The sequence below is a fragment of the Arachis ipaensis genome, chromosome B4 (assembly GCF_059453495.1).
Source record: "Arachis ipaensis isolate K30076 ecotype BB chromosome B4, ASM5945349v1, whole genome shotgun sequence".
NCBI lineage: Eukaryota > Viridiplantae > Streptophyta > Magnoliopsida > Fabales > Fabaceae > Arachis > Arachis ipaensis.
Genome location: NC_142439.1, coordinates 99,114,740 through 99,132,398, shown reverse-complemented (window position 1 = coordinate 99,132,398; position 17,659 = coordinate 99,114,740). Strand labels below are relative to the sequence as shown.

The 17,659-nt window shown below is 35.2% G+C and overlaps 2 protein-coding genes and 1 long non-coding RNA gene across 3 annotated transcripts; 1 reads left to right on the top strand and 2 right to left on the bottom strand.

The window, feature by feature from the left end:
* Positions 1 to 10,833: 10,833 nt before the first annotated feature.
* LOC148568532 (uncharacterized) lies at positions 10,834 to 11,435 on the bottom strand. Its single transcript, XM_088484717.1, has 2 exons — positions 11,102 to 11,435; positions 10,834 to 11,051 (listed from the first exon to the last, which is right to left on the bottom strand). Exons 1-2 carry the CDS (start codon positions 11,433 to 11,435, stop codon positions 10,834 to 10,836), a joined length of 552 nt encoding a protein of 183 aa, XP_088340843.1.
* Positions 11,436 to 12,331: 896 nt separating this feature from the next.
* On the bottom strand, positions 12,332 to 13,235 carry LOC107637830 (uncharacterized). The gene is made up of 2 exons (XR_001619560.3): positions 12,901 to 13,235; positions 12,332 to 12,786 (listed from the first exon to the last, which is right to left on the bottom strand). It is a non-coding gene; the product is annotated as an uncharacterized LOC107637830 (long non-coding RNA).
* A 2,153-nt stretch (positions 13,236 to 15,388) lies between these two features.
* On the top strand, positions 15,389 to 17,294 carry LOC107637832 (receptor-like protein kinase-related family protein). The gene is made up of 2 exons (XM_016341119.3): positions 15,389 to 15,650; positions 16,426 to 17,294. Exons 1-2 carry the CDS (start codon positions 15,446 to 15,448, stop codon positions 17,004 to 17,006), a joined length of 786 nt encoding a protein of 261 aa, XP_016196605.1. The 5' UTR covers positions 15,389 to 15,445; the 3' UTR covers positions 17,007 to 17,294.
* Positions 17,295 to 17,659: the final 365 nt, after the last annotated feature.

Here is a 17,659-nt window from a genome sequence, read left to right as displayed (position 1 = left end):
TGTTCCGACGACTTGACCAGATGGAGCGTTGCAACAAGCGGCGCTATGAGCACCTAAAGCTGATGATACGATCCGGTGACATCCCCTCCGAGCCCGACACACCGTCCGAGGCATCTGAGGAGAAGGCGGATGCACCCGAGGTAGAGACCCATCCCCATGAGGCAGCACCAGCCGCACCACAGACAGCGGTCCCACATCAGATTGAGGCTGCAAATCTTGAGATCCCGATCCAGTCAGCACCTCCTCCACAGCAGCCAGACCCTCAGCCTACCATCACTGAGACTCCAGCTACCATCCCTCCCAGTGATGACACTCCTTCACACCAGGCTTGATTGAGCATCGGGGACGATGCTTCCTTTTAAGTGTGGGGAGGTCGCCATCTCTGGCGTTTATTTTGGTGAACCACTACATACTTTTTCTTTTATTTTGGATATTTTTCTGTATTTTTCTCTTTTTCTTTTACTGTTATTTTCTGAGTACTTATACATTGCTCTTATGTATTTTTATTCTATTTTCTGCATTTTGCATCTTTAGTTCACATTTTAGCCAGTTAGTTTATTTTAGTTATTTAGTTTAGTTTGCAATTCTGATTTATTAGTGGATTAATTAGCATAGTTTACCCTTTTTAGCATAAGATAGTATAGTTTAAATTGAAAAATATAAAAAGGAAGTAAGCTAGGAAATTGAACATATCAGATTTAAATCCACGAATCTTATATATAGCATTACATGATGTAGTTAAGCCGACAACATTTCATCAAGGAGGAACATTAAAACTTTAAAAGCTACCCTAAATAATTTTTTTATGAGAATAATGGGAATTTTTAACTAAACCTGCATACAATATATAAATGATATATGATGCTTGAGTTAGAGAACACACAACCTGTGAGTCTTGAGCTTAAAATGTATGGTTGCATTCAAACCATAATTTCATTTCTGTGTGTTTCATCTCTTTTTATTCTGATGTTCTTTACTTTGCTTTAATCTATATGTCCAATTATAGAATGTAGATACATACCAAGAGAATGATTGAGGCCATTATTTGATTTTAGCTCACTTACGCCAAAAATAAGCCTACCTTTTACATCACCCTTGTTAGCCCCCTTGAGCCTTTTAAAACCCCTTTATTCTATTTAGCCAAATTACTAGCCTTAAGCAGAAAAACAAAAGAAAATCCCAAGTGAATCCTTGGTTAGCTTAAGATAGAAAATCATGAATAGAGTTAAATGTGGAAAACCTTTTGGGAACATGGATGATAGAAACAAAAAGGTAGAGAAGTTAAAAGAAATAAAATAAATTTGGGAAGCATGCTCATGAGAAAATCAAAGTGATTTAATTGCCATGTGCCTTGAAAAAAAAACAAAAAAAAAAACAAAATTTTTTTAATAAAAGGGGATACAAAAGAAATTCCCCAATGCAAATAAAAGCAATGCACATGGAATAAAAAAATTAAAAAGTGAAACATGAGCATGTAACAATAAGTGGGAAATATGGGAAATTAGGTAAAGAGATTTTTTGTTTTACTAAATATGTATGTTAGGTGAGATCTTAGTCTAATTAAGGATTCACTTATTAGCTCACTTGACCCTATACATAAATCCTTACCTTTACCTTGACCACATTACAACCTCAATTAAAGACCTCATGACTTTTTGGTATGACTGTATTCTATAATTGTTGATTGGTTAGATGAAAAACAAAGCTATAGAAATTAAGAATAAAAAGAGAAATAGAGTGAATAAACCCAATAAACACTGAGTGACTAGAGAGTAAACACAAAATCCAGTGAGGATTCAATAACTCATCAACATATATCTGTACTTAAATTTACTAATTGTTTTGCAAGTTTGTACAAATGTTTTCTTTCCCATCTCATTTGCTAAAATGCTTTATTATTTAAGGGCTGGCTATATATATATACATGACTCCTTGAGAATGTGAATTAACTTGACTACATGTAAGCTTTATATATGAGTGAATAAATTGGAGTTGCATGATGCATCATTCATTTAGATAGTTGCATTTAAATTAGGTTGCATTGCATGACATTCCAACACTTTAACCTTAATTATTTACCTTGGATTTTGCATGAGGACATGCTAGTGTTTAAGTGTGGGGAGGTTAATAAACCTATATTTCATGAGTTCTTTTGTACTTAATTTGAGTAATTTATTCAATCCTCCGCCTACTTATCATATTAACTGCATGGTTTTACTTTCCCCTCCTTATTATGTCATATTGTGAAAAACATATTTCCTAAGCTTTAAAAATTAATTATTTTAATTACCTTTATTTCCATTCGATGACATGATTAGTGTGTTGAGTAGTTTCAGATTTTCTAAGGCAGAATGACTTAAAGGATGGAAAAGGAAACATACAAAAATGGAAGGAGAAAGCAAAATGGAGCTTTGAAGGAAACTGGTATTCACGCGATCGCATGGATGACGCGATCGCGTGCCAAGCACGAATCAGCAGCGACACGGCCGCATGACTGACGCGACCGCGCGCCTTAAGCAGAACGCACATGACGTGATCGCATGACTGACGCGACCGCGTGGCAAGGAAAAGCTCCAAATGACGCGACCGCGTGACCCACGCGGACGCGTGACAGAGGCCACGCACCAGAAATTGCATAAAACGCTCATAGCGATTTTTGAAGCCCCTTTTGGCCCAGATCCAAGTACAGACAGCATAGACCAGAGGTTATAAAGTGTGGGAATGCATCCATTCAAAGGGAGCTTGCATATTTTACTTTTCAATGATTTAGATTTAGTTGAGGGGGAGATCTTCTCTCTCTCTCTCTCTCTTAGGATTTAGGATTTCTTCTTATTTTAAGAGTGACTCTCAATCCAGGTTTTATATTTCTTTGTTTTAAATTTCCCTTTCACTTTATTTATTTATTTCAATATCTGAGTTGGCTATTTACCTTTATAATTGGATCTATGAATTCTTCCATGTTACAGACTGTTATTTGAATTAATGATAATTGAGGTAATTTCAGTTTATGATTGTTCTCTTTGATTTAAGTTACCATTGCTTCCCATCTAAAGGATATTTTTATCATTCCAGCAATTTTACTTTTTCCCCTTTTGGTCCTGGTTAAGAATTCAGTAACTCAACAGTTATTAAACTCAACATAATTGATAATCGTTATCTTGCTAATTGAGCTAAACTTAAGTAATCCCAACCTTTTCTTAGGAAATAAATAGGATTCAAAGGTCAATTTAATTAGTCCCTTGACTCTCCGTTGCCCTAGTACAGGTTGATCAAGTGGAGTTTAAATTCAACTTTCATTATAGTTGAGAGAGATAACTGCGTTGGACCTCCAACTTCCCTTACCTTGCCAAAAGTTTGCTTTACAGTATTTATTTATTTTAATTGCCATTTACTTTACTTGTCATTTAAATTACTTGCTTCTCATCTTCTAAACCCCGATTACAACCTTTATAGCCAATAATAAGAACATACTTCCTCGCAGTTCCTTGAGAAGACGACCCGAGGTTTGAATACTCGGTTAACAATTTCTAAAGGGGTTTGTTACTTGTGACACCCAAAACGTTTGTACGAAAGGGATTTTTGTCGGTTTAGAGACTATATCTACAACGCGACCGTTTCTATGACTCTCTTCACTGGTAGAAATCTCCAACGTCAATGGCATAAGGAGGTTTAATGGAATCTCTATGGTCTCCAGATGAGCCTCAGAGTCCTTTGGTTCCTCAGAGGGAAACTCCTTATTGATCTCTGGACGTCCCAGGAGGTCTTCCTCACTGGGATTCACGTCCTCCTCCTCTTTTGTGGTTTCGGCCATGATGGTCATTTTAATGGCCTTGCAATCTCCTTTTGGATTTTCTTCTGTATTGCTTGGGAGAGTACTAGGAGGGGTTTCAGTGATCCTTTTACTCAGCTGGCCCACTTGTGCTTCCAGATTTCTAATGGAGGACCTTGTTTCATTCATGAAACATAGAGTGGCCTTAGATAGATCAGAGACTATGTTTGCCAAGCTAGATGGGGTCTGCTCAGAACTCTCTGTCTTTTGCTGAGTGGATGATGGAAAAAGCTTGCTATTGCTAAACCTGTTTCTTCCACCATTATTAAATCCTTTTTGAGGCTTTTGTTGATCATTCCATGAGAGATTTGGGTGATTTCTCTATGAGGGATTATAGGTGTTTCCATAGGGTTCACCCATGTAATTCACCTCTGCTATTGCAGGGTTCTCAGGATCATAAGCTTCTTCCTCAGAAGATGCCTCTTGAGTACTGTTGGATGTAGCTTGCATTCCATTCAGACTCTGAGAAATTATATTGACTTGCTGAGTCAATATTTTATTTTGAGCCAATATGGCATTCAGAGTATCAATTTCAAGAACTCCCTTCTTCTGAGGCGTCCCATTACTCACAGGATTCCTCTCAGAAGTGTACATGAACTGGTTATTAGCAACCATGTCAATGAGTTCTTGAGCTTCTGCAGGCGTTTTCTTTAGGTGAATGGATCCACCTGCAGAAGTATCCAATGACATCTTAGCTAATTCAGACAGACCATCATAGAATATATCCAGGATGGTCCATTCTGAAAGCATGTCAGAGGAACACTTTTTGGTCAGTTGCTTATATCTCTCCCAAGCTTCATAGAGGGATTCACCTTCTTTCTGTCTGAAGGTTTGAACATCCACTCTAAGCTTACTCAGCTTTTGAGGAGGAAAGAACTTAGCTAAGAAAGCCGTGACCAGCTTATCCCAAGAGTTCAGGCTATCTTTGGGTTGAGAGCCCAACCATATTCTAGCTCTGTCTCTTACAACAAAAGGGAAAAGCATGATCCTGTAGACTTCAGGATCTACTCCATTAGTCTTAACAGTATCACATATCTGCAAGAATTCAGTTAAGAACTGAAAAGGATCTTCAGATGGAAGTCCATGAAACTTGCAGTTTTGTTGCATCAGAAAAACTAGTTGAGGCTAAAGCTCAAAATTGTTTGCTCCAATGGTAGGGATGGAGATGCTTCTTCCATGTAAATTGGAATTTGGTGCAGTAAAGTCACCAAGCATCTTCCTTGCATTATTATTATTTTCGGTTGCCATCTCCTCTTCCTTTTCGAAAATTTCTGTAAGGTTGTTTCTGGATTGTTGTAATTTAGCTTCTCTTAGTTTCCTCTTCAGAATCCTTTCAGGTTCAGAGTCTGCTTCAACAAGAATGTTCTTGTCCTTGCTCCTGCTCATATGAAAAAGAAGGGAACATAAAATAATAATAGGGATCCTTTTTACCACAGTATAGAGGTTTCCTTGTTGTTAGTAGAAGAAGAAAGGGAATAAGAGTGAAGAAGAATGGATAATCCGAACACAAGGGTGAGGATAGGAGCAGAGATATGAGGTAAGGAGAAGTGTTAGTAAGTAATTAAATAAATAGAAGAAGATGAGAGAGAGAAATTTTCGAAAATAATTTTTGAAAAGGAGTTGATGATTTTCGAAAATTAAAAGAGAATTAAAATTAAAATTAAAATTTAAACAATTAATTAACTAAAAGGAATTTTTGAAAAAGAGGGAGGTATTTTCGAAAATTAGAAAGGGATAGTTAGTTAGGTAGTTTTTGAAAAAGATATGAAACAAACAAAAAGTCAATTAGTTAGTTGAAAAAGATCTGAAATTTAATTTTGAAAAGATAAGAAGATAAGAAGTTAGAAAAGATATTTTAAAATCAAATTTTTGAAAAAGGTATGATTTAAAAAGATATGATAAAAAGATATGATTAAAATTAGTTTTGAAAAAGATTTAAATTTTAAAATCACAATTAATGACTTGATTCACAAGAAATCACAAGATATGATTCTAGAACTTAAAGTTTGAATCTTTCTTAACAAGCAAGTAACAAACTTGAAATTTTTGAATCAAAACATTAATTGTTGATAATATTTTCGAAAATCATGAGATAAAATTAAGAAAAGATTTTTAAAAAATATTTTTAAAATTTTCGAAAATAAATAAGAAAAATGAAAAAGATTTGATTTTTGAAAAAGATTTTGAAAAAGATAAGATTTTTAAATTGAAAATTTGATTTGACTCATAAGAAACAACTAAATTTTAAAAAATTTTGAAAAAGTCAACTCAAATTTTTGAATTTATGAGAAGAAAAAGGGAAAGATATTTTTTTGATTTTTTTGAATTTTTAATAAAGAAAGAGAAAAACATGAAAAAGACTCGTAACATAAAAATTATGAATCAAAACACACAATGCATGCAAGAACACTATGAATGTCAAGATGAACACCAAGAGCACTTTGAAGATCATGATGAACATCAAGAACATATTTTTGAAAAAATTTTTGATGCAAAGAAAACATGCAAGACACCAAACTTAGAAATCTTTAATGCTTAGACACCATGAATGCAAAAATGCACATGAAAAATAACAAAAGATACAAAACAAGAAAATATCAAGATCAAACAAGAAGACTTACCAAGAACAACTTGAAGATCATGAAGAACACTATGAATGCATGAATTTTTCAAAAATTTTTATGCAAAATTTAAAACATGCAATTGACACTAAACTTGATATTGACTCAAGACTCAAACAAGAAACACTAAAAAATATTTTTGATTTTATGATTTTATAATTTTTTTTGGTATTTTTCAAAAATTATTTGAAACAGAAAAATAAGGATTCCAAAATTTTTAATATGAATTCCAGGAATCTTGCACTCTTAGTCTAAAGCTTTAGTCCAGGAATTAGACATGGCTCACTAGCCAGCCAAGCTTTCAATGAAAGCTCCGGTCCAAAACACTAGACATGGCCAATGGCCAGCCAAGCTTCAGCATGTAAATCAGACATTCATCAACTAAGTCATCAAATTAACTTGCCTCTATGCTGATGGTTTGGAAGCCTCAGTCCAAAAGAATTTAGACATGGCTTTACAGCCAGCCAGGCTTCAACATGCTTCATGAAACACTAGAATTCATCCTTAAAAATTCTGAAGAAAAATATATTTTATTTTTTTTTGGAAAATTTTTTTTCGAAAATTAAAGGAATAAAAACAAAAACTTAAAATTAAAATAAAGTTACCTAATCTAAGCAACAAGATGAACCGTCAGTTGTCCAAACTCGAACAATCCCCCGCAACGGCGCCAAAAACTTGGTGTGCAAAATCGTGATCATTCCATTCCTTGGTAACGGCGCTAAAAATTCAATACGCACGTTCATGATCTTATATCTGTTTCACAACTTCGTACAACTAACCAGCAAGTGCACTGGGTCGTCCAAGTAATAAACCTTACGTGAGTAAGGGTTGATCCCACGGAGATTGTCGGCTTGAAGCAAGCTATGGTCATCTTGTAAATCTCAGTCAGGCAGATTAAATTGTATTAAGAAATTATAGTGGATGAAAGTAAATAAAATATAAAATAGGATAGTGGTACTTATGTAATTCATTGGTGAGAATTTCAGATAAGCGTATAGAGATGCTTTCGTTCCTCTGATCTCTGCTTTCCTGCTGTCTTCATCCAATCAGTCCTACTCCTTTCCATGGCAAGCTGTATGTAGGGCATCACCGTTGTCAATGGCTACATCCCATCCTCTCAGTGAAAAAGGTCCAAATGCTCTATCACGGCACGGCTAATCATCTGTCGGTTCTCGATCATACTGGAATAGGATCCATTGATCCTTTTGCGTCTGTCACTACGCCCAGCACTCGCGAGTTTTAAGCTTGTCACAGCCATCCCTTCCCAGATCCTACTCGGAATACCACAGACAAAGTTTAGACTTTTCAGATCTCAGGAATGGCCATCCATGGGTTCTAACTTATACCACGAAGACTCTAATATCTCGGACTCGGTCCCCTGTATTAGATATCCAAGAGATATCCATCCAATCTAAGGTAGAACGGAAGTGGTTGTCAGGCACGCGTTCATAAGTGAGAATGATGATGACTGTCACGATCATCACATCCATCATATTGAAGTGCGAATGAATATCTTAGAAGCGGAATAAGTTGAATTGAATAGAAAAACAGTAGTACTTTGCATTAATCTTTGAGGAACAACAGAGCTCCACACCTTAATCTATGGTGTGTAGAAACTCTACCGTTGAAAAATATATAAGTGAAAGGTTCAGGCATGGCCGAATGGCCAGCCCCCATGATCTAAGAACTAAACGTCCCAAGATGTCTAATACAATAGTAAAATATCCTATATATACTAGACTAGCTACTAGGGTTTACAGAAATAAGTAATTGATGTAAAAATCCACTTCCGGGGCCCACTTGGTGTGTGCTTGGGCTGAGCTTGAAGTTTACACGTGGAGAGGTCATTCTTGGAGTTGAACGCCAGTTTGTAACGTGTTTCTGGCGTTGAACTCCACTTTGCAACTTGTTTCTGGCGCTGGACGCCAGACTGCAGCATGGAACTGGCGTTCAACGCCAGTTTACGTCATCTAAAATCGGGCAAAGTATGGACTATTATATATTTCTGGAAAGCCCTGGATGTCTAATTTCCAACGCAATTGGAAGCGCACCGTTTGGAGTTCTGTAGCTCCAGAAAATCCACTTTGAGTGCAGGGAGGTCAGAATCCAACAGCATCTGCAGTCCTTCTTCAACCTCTTAATCTGATTTTTGCTCAGGTCCCTCAATTTCAGCCAGAAAATATCTGAAATTATAGAAAAACACACAAACTCATAGTAAAGTCCAGAAATGTGATTTTTAATAAAAAAAAACTAATAATCAAGGAGTGTGTCTGCTTTGCATTTGTGTCGGTACCTGTCAATGGATCACCTTCGAAGCCTTTCAAAATGGAAAAGGGTTTGCGACAAGGAGACCCACTGTCTCCCTTTCTGTTTGTATTAGTTGTTGATGTTCTTCATCGGATGATTGGAGAGGCGGTAAGAAATGGACGTATCTCTCCGTTACTAGTTGGAAGGGATAACATTGAGTTGTCACACTTGCAGTTTGCGGATGATACTATTCTTTTCTGCCCGACTGAAGAGGAGACCATCAGGAATTATAAGCGGCTGCTCTGATGCTTCGAACTGATGTCAGGATTGAGCATTAATTTTGAGAAATCCAGCTTCATCCCGATCAATTGTGATAGGCTGTGGTTCTGTAGAATGTGTCTTTTATTGGGTTGTCGGGAGGCGTCACTACCAGTAAGATATCTGGGCATTCCCTTGGGAGCAAATCCGAGACTGGTTAAGACATGAAAACCAGTAATTAACAAAGTGGAAGAAAAGATGAGTCTGTAGAAAGCAAAGACCCTCAACAAAGCGGGCAGGCTAGTCCTCATTAAGTCTGTTCTTAGTAGCCTGCCTATTTACTATCTCAGCTTATATAAGATGCCGAAGACAGTGGCAGAGAAGTTGATCTCCCTACAACGACGGTTCTTGTGGAGTTCAGAGGATGGGAGGCACGGGTTACCGCTCATGAAATGGGAAGTAGTAATGGCTCCCAAGAAGGCAGGTGGATTGGGAGTTGGTGATGCTGAGAGGCCAGCCTGTACCCACAAGAGGGGGTCCTTGGATGGATATCTATCAGTTACAAATAAGCGAGCCGCAAGTGAGAGAAAAGATGATCAGAGGGTTGTCTATGGACCTCGGGAATGGTAGAACAATCCGATTCTGGGAGGATAGCTGGCTACCTAATGGGGTGTTGAAAGATTTGTTCCCTAGGTTCTTTTCGATTTCAAACCTTAACGGATCTGTTATAGGGGATTGTGGGTTTTGGGATGGGTTAGAGTGGATTTGGAGTTTCCAATGGAGGAGTGAGTTGTTCCAATGGGAGTTAGATTTAGTAAGCCAACTTCATGAGATATTACAATCATTCAAGCTCACAACTGAGAGAGAGGATAGAGTGGTATGGAAATTTGATAAGACATGTGTTTATTCAACTAATTCCTTTGTGCAGGTATTGTAGACGGAAGTTCTACTGGAGAAAATCACAAGCTATAGCTTCACTAGTGCTGTTTGGAAAGGGTTCGTCCCTCCGAGGGTTGAGTTTTTTTTCTTGGTTTGTGTTGGTCGGCAGAGTGAATACTAAGGATAGAGTGTGTAGATTACGTGTCATTGATAATATGTGTGTGTTATGCTGTAAGTCTGTGGAAAGGACTTTTCATTTATTTCTTGGTTGTGAGATCATTTGGCAGGTGTGGTGTGCTTGGCTGCTCGCCTTTGAAAGGAGGTGGAGCTTTCCAGGTACACTAAAGCATCACTGTGAAAGCTGGACGAATTCATCACAAAGGAAGGTTGACAGAAAGAGGTGGTTCATTGGATTCTTTGCTGTTATCTGGACAATCTGGCTAGAAAGGAATGGTAGGCTTTTCCGAAATCATGCCTCAAGTGTGGTGGAAATTAAATTATCAACAGGTCATTTACGTATTTCGAGGAATGGATTGGTGGTGAACCCTTTAGTTGTTAATAGCCATGCCGAAGATGACTAGAGAGTTAGTTGTATTTTGAATATTTATGTTGCTTGTAGCTATTTTCATTGCTCCACTCTGTTGTATTGAGCTCCCTTTACTTCAAAAAAAAAAAAGTCCGAAACCTCCATCAGCATCACAATTTTGCTTCTAATTTTTATCTTCCATTGACAAAGCCTCCAAACTCCTTAGAATATTAACCGGAGTAGGTTTCATTGAATTATTCTTATTATGGTTGGCTATTGAGAAATAATTCGATTGTTGGTTCTCCTTCTTCATTAGGTCAATACGTTTACCAATCTACTCAGCCTTCAGCCACTCCCTCCCATCCTTCCTCCTTAACTTCTCCACAAATTGTATCATCTAGTAACGAGTTGTAATTACATGTTTCATGTCCCAGACAGCTACAGTAAGCACAATAACAACTAATCCTCTCATATTACAGCTGAATTTCCATAACTTTGCCATTGGATCCTGCAATTTTGATATGCTGTTTGAGTTTATGAGTCACATCAAGGTTCACCTTCACTTTGATTATTCTATTCTCTTTGCCCTTCATTGAGAAAATTCCGACCTCCATTACTTCCCCCACTGCACAACCAATTTTTCTCCCCAAATCGATGTCTTGTATTGTTCCGGTAAGCCCCACAATTAAATCTAGATCGGGATATAAGAAAAATCAATTGCCAAAATCTCCATATCTTTACTCCATCGTCTAATATTAGCGATGTAATTTTTCAGCAGCCATGGAGTTTCTTTCTCCACACGAATCAGTTCTTGTTCTTTTTTAAAGAAGAATCGGAAGGTATTGTCTCCAGGAGCAACGACTCGAAACCCTTCAGGTTGTCTCCATATTATGAACATGGCAGGTTCAATGGTTCCAATGCTAAAGGGCTTGTCTGCCATAATTCTTCCTACCAAACTCCTCCCACAAACCTCCAGTCCGTCCTTGATGTATGAGTCATCAAGTAATATCACTCCTACAGCCTTCAATCTCTTCCTTTCCTCCTCACTCACTGTATCCTTGCCAGCAATCTTCATTGCACTAGCCAATAGAATTAAGCTTTGAACAAGGATTCTATTGACTGTGATAAGAAGGATTTCTCCCAAGGATTGACTTCGCAGCACCTAGAACCACCTGAGCACCTCAAACCTTAGCAGAGCATCTAGAGAACCTTAATGGGCCTTTTTCCAATGTTAATACTGAGAGCTATTGCAAAAATTAAATTGGTGCAATGGTTACTTATTTTTAACTTTTTTCAAACTGTTGTTGGGTTTGATTTTTCAATATCCTTGCAATTATAATTATTAACTGAGCAAGGCATCACATTTTTTAAAATATCATATACTAAATTTTATTTTAACTATCTGTTTGTTTTTTAAAATAACTTGGAAAACTTGGATGAACCATCAAGGGACTTATTTGATGATGAAACCATAATTATCTCCTGATTTTCTCTTGTTTGAACAATCAATGCTCTTTTTTACTTCCTTTACATTAGGTATATGAGCTTGTTTCTCTCCAATGTGGTACTGATCCTTGTAGCTCTCGAGTTTTCAAGTACATGAACCTTATTATGAGTTCACAACTTCGGCAATGGCGATGGGTTCTTATCCACCTTAAGTAAAATAAACATACAACAACAACAACAAAGACAAAAGAGTAACCAATTTATTCCTTCCCTAACAAAAGGCTAATTATATTGAACAAATCAAAGCTCATACTTCAGCATAATTTTAACAAAGATTAACAATATTTTCAGCATATAGCAGACTGGTCACAATTTTAACAAGGTTTCAGCATACTTTCAACAAAGATTAACACACTTTTTCAAAGATTAACAAGAAAGATTTCAAGGTTTTAGGATTTCAGTGCAATTTTTTTCAGCACAGCACAAACAAAAAGCAACAAAATAGAGTACAACACAGCACAACAATAGTAAGCAAAGCTAATCATTCAACAATTCACTTTGAGTAGCACTAGCATAAGCAGAATCAAGAACAAAGAATCCTAACCGAAGAACAAAGAACCAAGAATTAAAAATTAGAAAAAAAACCAAAGAAACCAATATAAATAGCACTAGCAAAATCCTAAACCTTGATTCCGATTGGTGGGTTGAAGACTTTGAGCACGAGGACGAAACAAAGACGGTGGTGCCTGAGCGTGACGGACGGCAGCAGGAGTGTGACAGAGCAGACGAAGATAAGGACTAACGTCAAGCTTGAGGAAGAAGGTGTGATTGGCGAATAAGGAAGAAGCATGGATGACCGGTCGACGACGGTGGTGGCTAAGCGCGACAGACGATGGCAGTGAGTTTCCTCCTTGCGGTGGGGGGAGGCTACTGTCATCTAAGGTTTGTTTTGGGGGGAAAAAGCTTGGTTTGAGCCAAAGCTAATCAATAATCAAATTATCATTCGACCAAAAAACAAAATATTCAATAATCATTCAATGATTTCGAAACAGAGAATAAAAAAAAATGAAGAACAAGTGAGCACTGCCACTGACCTTCGAGAGCGGTTGAGCACAATGGAGAGCGGTTGAGCGCGACGAACGACGGCGATTAGATGATGACGAGCTGGACGGTGAGCAGACGAAGACGACAAACGCCGAGCTTGAGGAAGAAGTTGTGCATCTGCAACTAGTGAGAGCGAACAGGGTTGGACTTGGAGAATGCCCATAGGACAAAGAGAGAAGCCCGATACTGCAACAGACGGTGGCAATGGCTCACTCCGTTCGGCGGTAGAGAGTTTTCACTTTTTCTTTGGTTATGTTGAGCTTTCTGAACTCTGAAGGAAGGAAGGAATGAATTTGGAGAAGTTGTGGAGGCATAGGGTAGGCACGCGCATTCTGATTTTTTTTTTTTTTTTTAAGCGAAAGGCATCGTTTCGTGCAAACCGGTCAATTCCCAGCCGATTCAACGGCTCATGTTCGGTTTTTAAATTAGCAATTTTATGTGAAGAATTAAACCATAGAAATTCTTGATTTATGGTCCTATCTGATTTTCTGAATCATGGTGGTAAATATATTTAAAGTTATTAAAATAGCAAAACTCAAAAAAAATTGGGTACTATTTTTTGTTGGTCCTAGTCATATGCTCTCTTTGTCATCCATGCATATTGCTTCTTTTCTATTCTATTATTCACCACATACATCAATGCAATCTGATCTTACGCCAACCTCTCTAGATTATTTATGGTCCCAAATTATTCTTGAGATGATGAAATCTTTTTCCGATAACAAAAACACAAGCTCCACTACTTGCACCAAACGAGAAACATGGAGCAAATCCACAATATCAAGCACGCGAACTACAAATTCCGTTGATTGGTATTATTTATTTGAAGTAAACGGAGGTAGTCATTGGATTATGAATTATTTGTAGTATAGTGGATTGGTACTAAGTTTAAATTAGGTAATTGATGATTGTTTTCTCTCTTAAAGGAAAACATTCTATTTGTTCTTCATGTATCGTTCTGTTCATTTAAATATTTTTGGGGCTGGGCACTCATCATTAAACAATGACTATGAATTTAAAAATATTTTATACACATTAAACTTAGCCACCAACAAACTTTAGGGCATCATATTTTTAGCAAAAATTAATAAAGAATTAAATAGTGTTTGTTTAAATTTAAAGACAATGCTAATAACAAATATATGAACATCTAATATTTTTATTTAAAGAGAGTGAGTTTAGTTATGGATATATTAAGCTTCTAGGTAATGTTTGTTTAAAGTCATTTCAGTTTTCTTCCTAGAAATAGTATATGAATATACTTTTACATTTAAAAATGGACTTTTAGAATAAACTTATTCACAAAACAAATTACATTTCATAAATATTAATTTAAAAAAAAATAGTGACTATTTAGTATTTAATATTCTTGAGATAAAAGAATTAATTAAAATTAAGTTGTAAGAATAATTTTGTGTCCAATGCACTAATCAATATATAATAATAGAGTATTTTGGAAATTTTACATCATACTTCTAAAATTATGCATTATAAATCATCAAATATGCTCATAGTTTAATTTTGAACAAAAATGTTCTTTTATGCACATTAAAAATTAATTATTAAATTAGCCATCATATATTTATATATAAATATATATTAATTTATTTTTAATATATATTTTATATTGGTGATTGATTTGATAGTTAATTTTTAGTATATATGTAATCCATTTGAATTTTTAAGATATTAAAAATAATCTTCTTTTTTAATATTAAACAAACAAGTTTTATAATATTTAAAAATTATAATTCTTAAAAACATATTACTTTTACACTGAGGGGATGGATCGGTAATTATAAGATCTAGAATGTGTATAAGGCTTATTTCGAAGGGGCCTTTATAAATCTCGTGGTAAAGGACAAAAATAAGGAGTTTATTTTCCAGTAGTGAAATTTTATCTAATCACACTGTTTTTTGAAGATACAACTTTAGATCACACTTGGAAACTATGATACTAGAATAGAGATATATTAAAAGAAGTGTATTCTAATTATAGTATGCTTATATTTATGATAGTTATGATATAAAATTAAATTCATATATTTTTTATTTAAATAATGAACAAAAAATATTGTTAAATAATTAAAAAATATTATTTTAATTTTAGAAATATTTTTTTTAACTATTGTAACTACCCTAAAATAAACATACTAGAATCTATTATTAATCAATTTTTCTATAAGAAAAAAGAGTTTATAGAGGATTTGTTATATATATATATATACTCGACGGCTGTTTTTTATTTTTAGTTTTTGGATTAATACTTGATAATAACTAAAATGAATGTCCTGTTAATAATAGCATGATATCAAAAACTAAAAATTAAAGAAAAAATTATGTATATTTTAATTGGACTTCAAAAAGTCAATGAAACGACCACGCCTCCTGTACTCATGATTGGGGCAAGTTTACAAATTACAAGTCAAAATTGCCTGCTAAATGGATTCCACATATTCAACCATTTCCCATTATAATTTTCTCCTTCATAATAAGAAGTCCATGGAAACCCAGAAGGCCAGAGAAAAATAAATCATGTATCTCCTTTTATGCAAAACCATTTTCTTACTACTTCTGTGCATTACTTTTTCAGATGCAGAATCTCAAGATCCCTTAGGGGAATTCTGCAATAAAGAGACTAACATAAGCATTGGAGGGAAAGTATCATCTAATATCAACAACTTATTATCCGAATTAGTCCTCAAGACTCCCTCCACTGGTTTTCTTGCTACCACATTTGGTAAATACTTGTGAAACCCAACTGCTTCATTATTTTTACTCATGCACAATAACATATGCATATGCATCGTCATCTATATACTGCTCCCTAGTAAGTAACCAAAGTTCTGTTTGTTTTTAATTTATATTTTCCATTTTTAATATTTTGTAAAAAAATGAAAATAATAAATTCTATTTTTTATTTATATTATACTAATTTTTCCATAAAGCTTTAATAGAAAATGAAAATACGAAGAAAAAAATACAAAGAAGAACGAGGGACACAAAACAGACGCTAACAACTTTTTTTTTCCCCCTTTTTGGTATGGACATTTTTCGACATTATACCCCAATATCGGTGATCTCTGGTTAACATATTGTAGATCATCATACTTAGTATTGGTATTTAAAAATAAAAAATATTAAAAGATCATTAAAATTTATTATTTTTTTTATTAGATAACTATTAATATTTAAAAGTATGGAATAAAATATATTGATGAATTATTGAATTAAAAAAATTAAGTTGATAATAAAATAATGACAAAAAACAATAACACTATTTTTCTTTAATAATATTATATGCACATTAAAAACTTTATTACTAAATCAACTATAATAATATATATATTATTTTTTTTATTATATATTTTGTATTTCAATACGTATAATATATAGATAATATACTGATTTTAGTGTAGCACAGTTGTTTTGGTAATAATTGGTATAGACTTAATATAGATGATTGGCATTTGTGTATAGATGATTGGTATTTGTGTTTATGTTTGTGAACATAGGTAAAGAGAAAGACCAAGTTTATGGCCTGGCTCAATGCAGGGGAGATGTTAGCACCCAAGACTGCTCCATTTGCATTGAAGATGCAGCCAAACAAATCCGGCAACGGTGTCCGAACCAAGCCGACGCAAGAATCTGGTATGACTTCTGCTTCCTGAGGTACAACAACAAGACTTTCGCCAGCCAAGTCGATACTTCATTCGGCATATTCTATTACAACGTGGAGAACGTAACAGATCCCAAAACTTTCAACAACAAACTTGGATCCCTGATGGATGAGATTAGAGCAGAGGCTGTTGTGCCAAAACAGGAAGGGCTAGGGAAGGGAAAGACCAAACTGTCCCCATTTGTAACGCTTTATGCGTTGGTGCAATGCACAAGGGACTTGTCTGAGATATCTTGTGCCCAGTGTTTGGCTATTTCGGTGAGCAACTTTCCCACGTTTTGCAACAATCGTAAAGGCTGTAGAGTGCTATATAGTTCTTGTTATGTTAGATATGAGCTTTACCCCTTTTTCTTCCCCCTTGATTCCGATAATGCTGGTGCTTCCAAGAAAACGATGAGAGCCGTTGTGCATCCTTAGGCTCTGTTTGGATTGTGTTCTGGAATGCAAATATGGAGACAACGGAACAGACACTGAGAGAATGTCTTTTAAATAGATCTCTTTCTTTTTGTATTTGACACAATCCAAACACTACCTAAAGACCCTCTTTCCCTGCTTTAATTTAAGTACAATTCTATAATAACCATCTAAGTTAAAAGCTTGGGTGCTACCATGTTATGGGAAATAATGCTATCACTAGCTACTTGTGTGCGGTGATCTTGTTGTATGTTGGCAATAAGAATAAATTGTGTATAATAAATTTAAAAATATATGTAACAGAAAGGTAAAAGAAAAGAGATGAAGAACAAGAAGACTTTAATTTTGTAAACAAACTATATGATGTTAGGCCAAAAGTGTGATATATGTATGATGTATGTTAAGTATGCTGAAATTTAACATCTTTTATATTTTGTAATATATTATTAGTTATACTACGATAATAGTTGAGCAACAACCAATTTTGGTTGTTTCTTTAGAAAGCTACATACTCTGATGGCCATTAACGTGATGGTAATAGTAATGATTCTCAACGTGAAAATATTTATCACATTGAAGAGTGATCGGAGTAAAGATCTTTGTAAATAAATTTAGTTTTATGAATTAGTGTTTTTTCGTGTAATAATATTACGGAA